This window comes from Patella vulgata, chromosome 3 (assembly GCF_932274485.2).
Source record: "Patella vulgata chromosome 3, xgPatVulg1.2, whole genome shotgun sequence".
NCBI classification, from domain to species: Eukaryota; Metazoa; Mollusca; class Gastropoda; family Patellidae; genus Patella; species Patella vulgata.
In genome coordinates, this window is record NC_065881.2 from 85,356,768 (window position 1) to 85,368,961 (window position 12,194).

The 12,194-nt window shown below is 38.5% G+C and overlaps 1 protein-coding gene across 1 annotated transcript in view; it reads right to left on the bottom strand.

Annotated features, from left to right (window-relative positions):
- LOC130012172 (deoxynucleoside triphosphate triphosphohydrolase SAMHD1-like) overlaps window positions 1-12,194 on the bottom strand; it is a 38,336-nt gene that overhangs the window by 22,049 nt on the left and 4,093 nt on the right. Inside the window, exons 2-3 of the mRNA XM_056099563.1 lie at window positions 1,596-1,633; window positions 346-462 (exon numbers count right to left, since the gene is read on the bottom strand). Coding sequence (XP_055955538.1) covers window positions 346-462; window positions 1,596-1,622 — 144 coding nt within the window. The 5' untranslated portion in view covers window positions 1,623-1,633. The remainder of the gene's footprint in view (window positions 1-345; window positions 463-1,595; window positions 1,634-12,194) is intronic.

The following is a 12,194-nucleotide window of genomic DNA, read 5'->3' on the forward strand; positions in this document are numbered from 1 at the left end:
CTTGTTAGGCTCTCCGTCCTGCATCACTGACCTGTGGTGCAAAGAACAACGTATTATCTTTCAGATGGGACGAAAAAAAACCCCAAGATCCTGTGCACACAAAGGAACCCATGGCAGTTGGAATTGAATTCGATATAAGAAAGAGTAAGCCGCTGTCCGGGCACAATTTCACTCATAGTACAGTGTATGACGTATACCCGTCATAGACGACATATCTAAAAACTAAACACTAAGAGGGTGGGGAGGATCTTTATGTCCGTAATATCTCACAAGACTTACGAGCTCATCACGGGTCAGTAGAATTAAAGATTCAAAGGGATCATTTTGGGTGGCTAAGAAACTTACTTTACCCTTATCGATACTCTTAGCTTGCGACTTTTCCACCTCATCACACCTCCTCTTGGGCTCGACATGCTCTTCCTGGTCCTCCAAGGTCCGTTTACCATAACCACTAGTACTAGCCTGGAAGAAGAAAAAAAAACTAACAAGGAGGCACATAACAAATAGGCACGAGATCCCGTAACAGTTGAAAACCCACCCGAGGTTCGCTCAAAATCTGTCCTTTTGGTTGACTGGCTTCGTTGGCGTATAGAATGGCGTGATGCAGAGCCAGTCTAGCTGAAGCCTCATCTATACTAATATTTGTTACTGTCGTTTGTCTGTCTGTTTGTCTGTCTGTTCGGGGTTGGCGGCTACAAGGTCTGCCCCGAGTCTGAAATTTGGGGTATAGGGGTAGCTCGGACCGGGGAGTAACATAGGCCAGGTGGCGTTAGTCTACCACTTCCGAAGCCGGGTATCCTGCTAGTCTAATCTATTCTTGGCGCATATCAGGACCCAATTATAACATATAACTCCGTCCGCGACATCTTTACAAACCAGTAAAACTTCAGAATTTGCACATTTCAAAGGAACAGAAAAATAACAGAATAAATCGATTATTATTTGGTCGCGCAGTTACCTAAAGCCGTCCACCAGGGTCCGCCACACTGTGCACGGTCTGCAACTCTGTATAGTTGACCTACTCACAAAGATCATGCAAAGTCAACGAAAGAGTGAATAAACGCTCAACTCACGCATGCGGATAAAACCACTGAGACTTTTTATAGGATATTCCGGTGTGGTCCCAGCTTGCCAATGCCAGTGGCGCAAGGAACAACGTATAATCTTTCAGATGGGACGAAACAAAACCAAGGTCCTGTGCACACAGTGACTTGCACACAAAGGAACCCATGGCAGATGGAACTGAATTCGATATAAGAAAGAGTAAGCCGCTGTCCTGGCACAATTTCACTCATAGTACAGTGTATGGCGTATGCCCGGCTTCATAATCTCGCAATAGACATATCTAAAAACTAAACACTAAGAGGGGAGGGGGAAGTGTGCAACAAAAATATTTGTCTAGATGTTCTGGTCGATCTCAGAACGTAGCCTATACAATCTGAATAGTTTAGAGCCCACCTAAAACAACACAGTTGCACATGCGCATGTTTTCCGGTAGGACTATTGACGATGTTAGACAGATTAACAAGTTACAACAACGTTAAATTTTAATAAACATGTCAAAGAAAAGAGTTAGAAGATAAGTAAATAAGTACCTCTCCTGGAGTTATTTTATCAGCCATACTGTGAGAAACTAAGAATATAAAAAAAGATATGATGACAGGCGACGAAACATACGCCCACAGCAGTTAAGCCATTCAAGCAGTTCACAAGGGTTGTCGCATATTTATTTACAAGACACCCAACAAATTAAAGTGGTATTATGGAAGATTAGATAAAGAGCTGGCAGTTCACACTACAATAATTAAAAACTAGATAAAGTATAAACAATTTTCTGAAAATTCCACACAAATTGATCCTCTCTGAACCGTCATATTGGATTTTGAATTTTAGGCCTAGCCTCGATCATCATTACTAAAGTCAGTGCGATAAAAAACATAGTCTCGAATATCCAGTTTTAAATCATCAAAGAGCGTTGCGCAGCAAATCGGATTCAAATCCAGTAAATATCGGTTTTTCTTTTACTCGGGTTATTTGCTTCAGTCTTTCTTTCCCCAGTATAACCCCAGTCTCGTGATTTATCCTACACGTAACCTGCGAGGTGTTTCGGCAGATGTCATAGATCGATATTCTTATGTCATTGATTATAGAGCTCATTGTGCTACCTGGGAGGTTTGTATAACCGTATGCCATGCACCTTAACTATTTCTACAAAAATCCAATTATAGTTTTTAGTTACTCACTGTAAGAGAGCCATTGAATCGTGATATATTGTATGTGTTGATGTGCTTACAATTTGTCAAGTGTGAGCGGGATATCTCTTCACACTTATTTCCCTATACAAGAAATAAAACGTGCGAAGCCTCGCCCCCGTGTTGGTCTAACGACACCGTCATCATAATATACATGTATGCACCTAAATGAGCAGAATAATTGTTTCAGATTTTACAAAATTCTCCGGTAATCCTCCTAAACCTCAGGCCAAACGTGACGTTGCCTCAACCTTTATGAACTCTCTGCTCAGATTCCTGAATAGGACACCGTTTGGGGGGTGGGGCAACTTCAAGGTTGTCCTAACGTGATATCCAGATTTATTCAGATGAATTTACTCACCCCGAGTTATGATTTTCCTTGTTTCACTTGACTAAATTAACATTTTTAGGAATGTAGGCTTTTATAGATCGAACAAAAATTGGAGATAAGGCTTGAACCGCCCCATCTAAATTATTTCTTAAAGCATAGTGAAGCTTGAAATATGTCAGTTTTCACACTTTAGAATGCTTTTGTAAACAAATTTGTACTGTAGTGTCGGTGACATATTCCCAATAATAGTTTTAAAAAACCAGCGGCTGCCAGGCAGGATACGCCCACATTTTGCAAGAGATGGATCGAGAACCAGCTAAAAACAAACGCGATTTTTTGTACAATCAGGGGCAATAATCGAGAAAGTTATGGTCTTAAAGGCGCAAATATCAAAAGAGACTGAGATTTTTGGGATATAAAGATAAGTTTTAAGTTTCATCAAAATCAGATAAAAATTGTGATCTCTACAGGGTCCACAACGTTCATATTGCATACTTTTACACAATTTGCGTACAACGAGCGGTCATTTTGTCAGGCAGTTTCATTTCGATTTTCCCGAAATTCGAATTCAAACTTCATTATGGTGGAATGTGACCACTAGAAAATCCACAAGCTAAAAATACGATTTTTCGACCAATCAGGGGCCATAATCCAGGAAGTTACCTTCGGTTATGTGTGATTATGAACAGGAACCAAGATCTTTATGATAAAAACATATATTTAAATTTTCATCCAAATCGCATATAAACTGTGGACTCTAGAATCTCCACAACCTTGATATACCATATTTGTACACTGTTTGCGTACAAGGTACGGCCATTATATCCGTCAGTTTTTGTCAAATTTTCACGGAATTCGAATTCAACCATCATTAGTGTATAACTGTGATATATTCACACGTTTTTTTTAAATTGGATAAAAATTGTATCCTCTATAGGGACCACAAGCTCAAAACGCGATTTTTCGTACAATCAAGGGCCATATTCAGGAAGTTACGATCGGATATGCGCGAATATCGACAAGAACCAAGATCTATGGGTTATAGTTATGCGTTTCAAATTTCATCAACATTGTGACCTCTAGGAGATCATTTGACCAATTTGCCAGTAGATATACAGCCACTGGTCAACAAATGTTTTTCAACGGGTGTGGGGGGTGAATGGCCGAATGTTTTGTAGGCGTGTGCACGTTGCCTCATAAGGACTGGCGTGGTTGTACGTAACAAGGGGTAGGGTCGACTGTGCAACCTCGTGGGTTTCTCCGGGTCTTTAATGGCCTAGTTTGGGTCGAGTGGAAATTAAACTCTCTCTCTCTCTCTCTCTCTCTCTCAGTGGTTAACAAAAGGTACAAACTCGACGTAACATAGAAGTAAACATGCCACTGTCGGCCCAACATTTCAACCTAACCAACCTCTTAACTCGCCTCAAAATCATGAATATTCACCAACATCGGGTAGAAAATATACATTCACACCTTTTCTTCGATTCTACATCAAAAAGTCAACAAAATTCATGCCATGCAAAAGTAGGCAAAATGAAGAGAAACTCTAAACTAAAAACTAAATTCGTACTAACCTACGAAAGAACCAATGGTGACCTGTATCCATATGTACTAATGAAATAAAACCTAATGCCTGCTTCATACAAGGTGGTATTTAAAATGATATCAAATGTTTTTAACAAAGTCTATATAATTATATATCATCAATAGACACAAAATACATAACCAGGTCACACAGGTACAAGTATAAGGACACACCAATTAGACATTCTGCTCTTCGGGATCAACGTTTAAAGGGGCAGTAGGTGAGATTAGATCAAGAGCTGACAGTTATCGCTATAATAGTTAAACAATAGATAATGAAAAGGGAATATGCTGAAATTTCAGTCACATTACGTCACTCTGAGCCAAGATATCGGCGATACAATTACAGTCTATCCTCGATTGTAATTACTACCGGTGTTACGATAATAAACAAAGTCCCGATTATCAATTTTTACGGTAACCACATCCACCAGAAAATGTATTTGAATCCACTAAACATCGCAGGCGTCCGATGGCATAGAGAGTTGATTATGGTCTTGTTAATGTCTAATTAAGAAATGAAATGGGGTTTAACGCCCTACTGTTCTGCTCCTAGTCCTATACTGGGCTAATGAAGACGGGCATACGTGTGCTATGGGAGAAATTTTGCCCGGGCAGCGGCATTATGGCTTACTCTTATATCGAATTCCAACTGCCAAGGATTCTTTTAAGTGCACACCAATGTATACACGGGACTTCGGGTATTCGTCCCATCCGAACGACTGGACAGTTGACAAGCTGTTTAATCTGCCTCTTTCTGCATGATTAGGTTATAATATAAATATGAAATCAGAGTCAGCTTACAAATACCAATTGCAGTGACCACCCTAGACATTCGTCAAGTCGCCAATATCAATGATTCTTTTTTATTGGCAATCAAATTGATGGTACTGGCGAAAGTTTTGGCGAATGAATTTTAGAGATTGTAATTTCGCAAATCTGCTACTTTTAAACATGAAATCGTCTCGTTCAACACTTCTTTTGATTGGCTCGATGTAGTGTCTAATTATGCAAATTAGTCAATGATTACGCATAGAAATGTGGATACGCATTAAAGCCCGGCCCATACCGCCACGACTTGCCCAGACTCTACCCAACGCAACGTCTTGTCTCAGATAATCAGTGCAGTGTGGACAGTCCCACGACCACGATTCAATCGATTTCCGTCGCGTCGTGGCCCGTCGGCCCGATTGAACATGTTCAATCGTAGTCGGTTGCAGTCGTAACTTATCGTGTTTGAGTGGACACTCACACTACGCGATCAATTGTCTTACTGATGTTTAGCCAATCAGAGTAGCATTTAGTCATGTGACTGTGCAGGTCATGTGCTCCTTGTTTAACTGAGGGAAAATTCAAGATGGCAGATTTTTGGACAGAAGAGAGAGAGGATGGGTTGTTTTACATGTGGGAGGTACGCCCATGTCTCTACAACCCAGCATGATTGACGCGTAACTCACGAAGCATAATCTGTGAGAGTCGGGCCTGTGTGAAATGGTACCGTCGTAGGCAAGTGAAGTAAAGGCGCGACCCGATTTTATTTTACAACTACCCAAGACGCTGAGTCCTGTCGGCTTGTGTGTAGTCGTAGCGGTATGGGCCGGGCTTAAAACAACCGAAAGATCGAGTCGCGAGCCGGGGATCACGTGGCTAAGTGGGTAAGACGCTAGCTCGCTAGCCTGGAGGTCGGGTGTTCGATCCCTGCATTGGCCGAGAAAGTTCACCCAGATTTTCCGGCGTGGTTCTCCCTTGTCAGTGATGCAGGACGGAGGGGCTGACAAGTAAAGCTGTCTAGTCGTTCGGATGGGACGAAAAACCGAGGTCCCGTGTACACATTGGCGTGCACGTAAAAGATCCCTTGGCAGTTGGAATTCGATATGAGTAGGCCGTAGTGCCGCTGTCCGGGCAAAATTTCCCTCATAGCACACTGTATGGCGTATGCCCGTCTTCATTAGCCCAGGTTAGGAGCAGAATAGTAGGACGTTAAACTCCATTTCATCGAGTCGCGAGCCGTTTTAATTTTCAAACACAGTTACGTCCCTTTTGTATAGCGCTGCATTGTGTCCTTCCGCTAAGCTACGATTTTTTAAAAATGTTATTGACATGTCTAGCTAGACAGCAAAATTTCACAGATTATAATAATGGCTGACTACTAATAGTTATTTACATGAACCGAAAATAAGAAGGATAGACTCAGTTTTCTTACCTTCATCCGCGAAACATATTATTAACGAAACGACAGATACTGTAATAGTTAGTGTTTTATCATATATTTTAAATCTTATAATCCCTATTGTTGTTTTAAAGATTATTCTAAACGCTACCTTAATTAGATGAATTCTGGTATAAGCTGTATTGGAGTATTAGCAAGTGTTGTGAGGGCAGCGTCTTAAGTTACAAACAATAAACATTAATTAGTGTTTAACTAAATTGGTTGCTATAAACTAGTTGCTAGGAATACATAATGTAGATATAAAAGGGAAGACATCTAGTAGACTCCTCATAAACTTGCTATACATCTAATACAGTGTTTGTTTCCATTTTAAGGTGAGCGTATATTTTGTATATTATTTGTTTTTAAAACTATCGTTGCACTCTGTCCAAAGTGTGTAGTTTTATAATTTAAAGATAGGCGTCCTATAGACGAAATAGTGCCTCTACACACCAGCGAGTAAGAAAGCTCTTACACCCACCCCCAACTTATGTAAATATTAATATGTCATTTTATTTTAATTATATGTTTAATATTAGTATATATATTACTAATACTTTATTTTATGTAATTATATGTTTAATTGTCTTGTATAAATATGATCATGAATTACATATAATATAAACTTGCTATACATCTAATACAGTGTTTGTTTCCATTTTAAGACTTATAACCAGAGAATTTTAGCTTTTACAATTGGGGAGATGTTAAAAAGATTCCCGTATGTCTACAGGAGTAACGCCAGAAAACTACAAATACCCAACGAGACAAACAAAGGTTGTTCAGCAAAGCAAATCCCAGTCACATACGTCGACAAATACCGAGAGTGCTTCCGTACCAACCCAAGTGATAATGGCTTGTTCGTTAAATATTCAATTACCTACATTCAGTGGACTTTCCTGCGAAAATGCAAAATCCTGGATCCAAGACTTTAATTCATTCTATATCATGCACGGTATAACAGACAATAGTAAAATAGTAAGTCTATTTTCATTTCATCTTAAAGAAAGTGCTAAACGGTGGTTTGAAAATCTACCAAACGAGGTCAAACAAGACTTCAAGTTAATTCAAGAACAATTTAAATGAAGTTTTTCATCTAAATTGCATCCCGATATTGGCAACATTAAACAACAACCAGGAGAAAGTTGTGAGCAGTATATAAACAGAGTAGACAAATTATTTCACAACCAAAATGTGGACTTTATGTTTATATACAAACTGGCTCTCAACGGACTTTATAAACAGTACCAGAAAGACGTTGATATACAAAAGCCACAAAACTGGTCAGAATTAAAGGCAGCGTGTGCTCTTGTCGAATCACACGCTGAATTACCCAGTGTTGCATACGTAACAAAGACAGATTCTAATTCTATGGATAAACTATGTGAAAAATTTGGAGAAATGTTAGAATCGAGTCAAAGACAAAACATGGAGATGTTCCAGTCCTTACTTCGTGAAACTTGTGCTAGAGATAACAGAGAAAATACACAGCAGAGGCATTATAAACAACCCTATAATGCAAGAAGTCAAAGACAACCAAGTTATCAGCCGTCATATCAACAGAATTATAAGAATAAACCAGGTCAACCTTTCAACCAACCATATCCTCCTCAACATTTTGGTGAGTACAATAATTCACGTAATTTTTATGAAGGAAAGCCATTTTGTTCAAATTGTCACATGTATAATCACACAACACGAAATTGTCGTAAACAACCCCGTCCACAATAGGAAATTGCGCCTGTTTCAAAGAGGTCTTTGGGCAGGCACCACACGCATAAAAAATGTATATCATTAATAGCTCCTATACAAGAAAATGTATTACATGTTAATATTAATTCCCAAAATTCCAAAGCTTTAATTGACACAGGAGCCCAGATTAGTTGTGTATCATTGACATTCTTACGCGAAATTGGCATGCAAAATAACAAATTAGAATTTTCCGATCTTGATGAAATCGTAGGAGTAGGTGGTGAATCTCATAATATATTAGGAACTATAAAGTTATGTCTGGAAATCCAAAATAATATGTATTGTCAACCATTTCATGTCATGGAACATTTACACCATTCCTTAATATTAGGTGTCGATTTTATAACAAAATATGAACTAATTCTAAATTTTAAAAATCGCACGGTCACCTTAGGTAATGATGACATAAAATTCGATAATGACTTGAAACCAGAAAAACCGTCAGTTAGTATCATCAAGGGTCTAGTAAGGTCTGCTACTGCTATTAAATTGGAACCAAAAGGAGAAACTCAAATTCCTGTTAATATTTCTAAACTGAAAAATGAGTCTTTAGCTTTATTAGAACCAATATCAACTCTTGTGAATAATAGCATTACAGGAGGCAAGTGTGTCGTTAAAATACAAAAAGGCAAGGCCGTATATTTGTTATTAAATCCTACAAATAACACCCTTTCTCTACCTAAAAATAAAACTTTGGCAACAGCTACATTCATTGACATGGATAACATAATAGAAGACAAGCCAGTGATCAGTAACATAAACAAGGCAAACACGGAATCCAACAAAATAAACGATATCACATTTGATCTAAGTGATTCTGTCCTAACAAATGAACAAAAGTCAAAATTAGAAGAATTTTTAAAATCATGGAGACACGTCTTTGCAACGAATTTAAGTGAATTAGGAAAAACGAACCAATATAAGCATTATATTGACACTGGTAATGCTGCACCAATGAAAATGCCATTTTACAGACAATCTCCAAAAATGAAAGAAGAATGCTCCAGACAAATTAAGGAGATGTTAGACTCAGGTATTATCCGAAAGTCTAATTCGGAATGGAGGTCACCTGTTGTAATGGTGAAGAAATCTAATGGCGAGTTTAGGTTCGCAGTAGATTACCGCAAACTAAATAGTGTAACCAAACCTACCTTCTTTCCGATTATAAGATTTGATGACGTTGTTGATTCTATAGGAAAAGCTCAAGCAAGACTATTTTCGGTCCTAGATTGTGCTAGTGGGTTCTGGCAGATTGGAATGCACGAGGAAACCAAACACAAAGCGGCCTTCATTTCTCAAGAGGGAGTCTTTGAGTGGGAAAGAATGCCCTTTGGTTTGTCCAATGCCCCAATGAGTTTCCAAATGGTTGTCACGGACATCTTACGTGACATGAACTACGAATATGTACTGGTCTATATTGACGACATAATTATATTTTCTCAAAATTTTGACCAACATTTAGAACATTTGTCTAACGTATTCCGAAAACTCAGCGACGCTGGAATCACTTTAAAACCATCAAAGTGTAAATTCTCTTGTGAAAAAGTAAAATACCTAGGTCATATCATTTCGGCTAAAGGTATTGAAGTAGACCAAACAAAAATTGAAAACATGCGAAGTTTCCCCGAACCAAAGAATCAACAAGGAGTCAGACAATTTCTTGGACTCTGTAATTATTACAGAAAATTCATCAAAAACTATGCGCGAATAGCTAATCCGCTAAATCAACTGCTCCAGAAAGATATCCAGTTTCTTTGGAACGACAAGCACCAATCAGCTTTCGACACATTAAAAGCAGCATTGTCGACTACACCAATTTTAGCATATCCAGATATGAACAAGCCATTTATCCTAACAACAGATGCATCGGGTTACGCTATTGGCTTTATACTTGGACAAAAAGGTGATGATGGCTTAGAGCACGTAATTCATTATGGAGGAAGAGCACTAAGCGCCGCAGAGAAGAAATGGTCCGTGACTGATCAAGAATGTCTAGCAGTTATTGTCGGGCTTAGAACCTTTAAAGTTTATTTGTCAAATTCTGAGTTCACAATATATACAGACCACAAAGCCCTTCAATCTTTAAAGCATAACAAGAATTTATCAGGACGATTAGCTCGACGGGCACTTGAATTAGATGGTTATCAAGCAACAATAGAGCATAGACCTGGTAAGAAGAATACCAATGCCGATGCTCTATCAAGACGCACATATCCAGAGCAAACAATAGAAGAAGAAGAATGCCAAATACCAGAAATAGCATCAGTAGCTATTCCAGAAAGACTCACAGCGCTATTTTTTGACAAATCCGTAAATCCAGATACAATTTCAGTCAATACAATCTCTGTTATCCAAGTAGAAACGCCAAATCTTAATGAAGAACAACGAAAATGTCATGACTTTAAAAATCTAATTGCATACCTTGAAGACGGAACAATACCAACTACGTACTCAGATAAACAAGCCAAAGGTTTAGTTGCTGCATCCAGCCAATACGACATAGTTGATGGTATACTTTACCATTACTTCCAACCACGAAGAAAGAATCCTAAGCCTACAGATACCAAGACTCCTCGGATAGCCCTACCAAAAGTTTATCGAAATAAAGCATTATATGCATACCACGACTCGATGATTGGAGGATGTCACAGAGGAAGAGATGCCACAAGAAATGCATTAAGTGAAAAATATTTCTGGCCTAGAATGAGTCAACTAGTAAGTGATTACATTTCTGATTGTGAAGTATTGTCAACGCATAAAGCCTGGAAATAACCATAAGCCACCTTTGACTAATATGCCAATAGAACAACCATTTTCTCGCATGCACATTGACTTTATCGGACCTCTACCAACGACAGATGAAGGTTATAAACACATACTACTAATAATAGATGCATATTCAGGATGGAGTGAAGCATTCCCAACAAAGACCCAAGATGCTGAAGAAGTGGCAAATAAATTGTATCACGAAATATTTACCAGATATGGCTGCCCGAAAGCATTGGTAAGTGATCGTGGGGCTGCCTTCATGTCCAAATTAGTAAATGCTGTTTGTGAATTGTTTAGCGTTAAGCATAAATTAACAAATTCGTATCATCCTTCTACAAACGGTTCTTGTGAAAGAAGAAATAGGGACATTGAAAAGGCCTTAAGAGCTTATTGCAACGAGAAACAGACTAACTGGGCATCCATTTTATCATCCATTATGATGTCATTTAGATCAACGCCATCTAAAACCACAGAAATTTCCCCGCATAAACTTATATTTGGCAGAGAAATGTTGATACCATTCGACACAGAATTAGTTCCAAAAGAATCAATCAACAAAAATGCTCAGGCTTATCTCAAGGATCTCATAGAGAAATTAAAACTATCGAGAGACATAGCTGAAGAAAATATAAAGGTTGCACAACAACGAAACAAGGAACATTATGATAAAAATACCCACAAACCGGATTTTGAAATAGGAGACAAGGTTCTCATGACCAACCTGAAGAAAAACAAGGGTCTCTCTCCAAAACTTCAGCCTAAATTTATTGGACCATATTATATTACAGAGTTAGGTCCAAATTTCACCTACAAACTTCGTTCTTGCGAAGACAACAAGGAATGTGGCTCTTTTATAAACGCTAGCCGTTTAAAGAAATTTAGAGAGAGAAACAAGAGTGACAATTCAGCATAAGAACAGAAACAAAACAGCGTCCAAATCGACTCCGATTCCAAGTCGCACGACGACAACATAGTCATAAAGGCAGGTGACTCAAATCAAAATGATGACATCCCGAGAACGACCCAAGATGATGACCCAGCTTATTTTCAAGCCACACAACCAGACACTAATCTTCAAAAATACCTAGATATTGTAAAGATTTTCAGCTGTCGTTACCATCACCAAAAACGACAGTACAAAGTAAAGTTAAGGAACCAGTTAGGCAGAGTATGGTATTCAGAAGAGAAAATTGATCCACAAATTTTAGAGGAATTTCATAAAAAGAATACTTTGACAGGAAAAAGACGAAAGCGTTCAACTAGATCCAGATTGTTATCCAGGCACATTCCATAATAA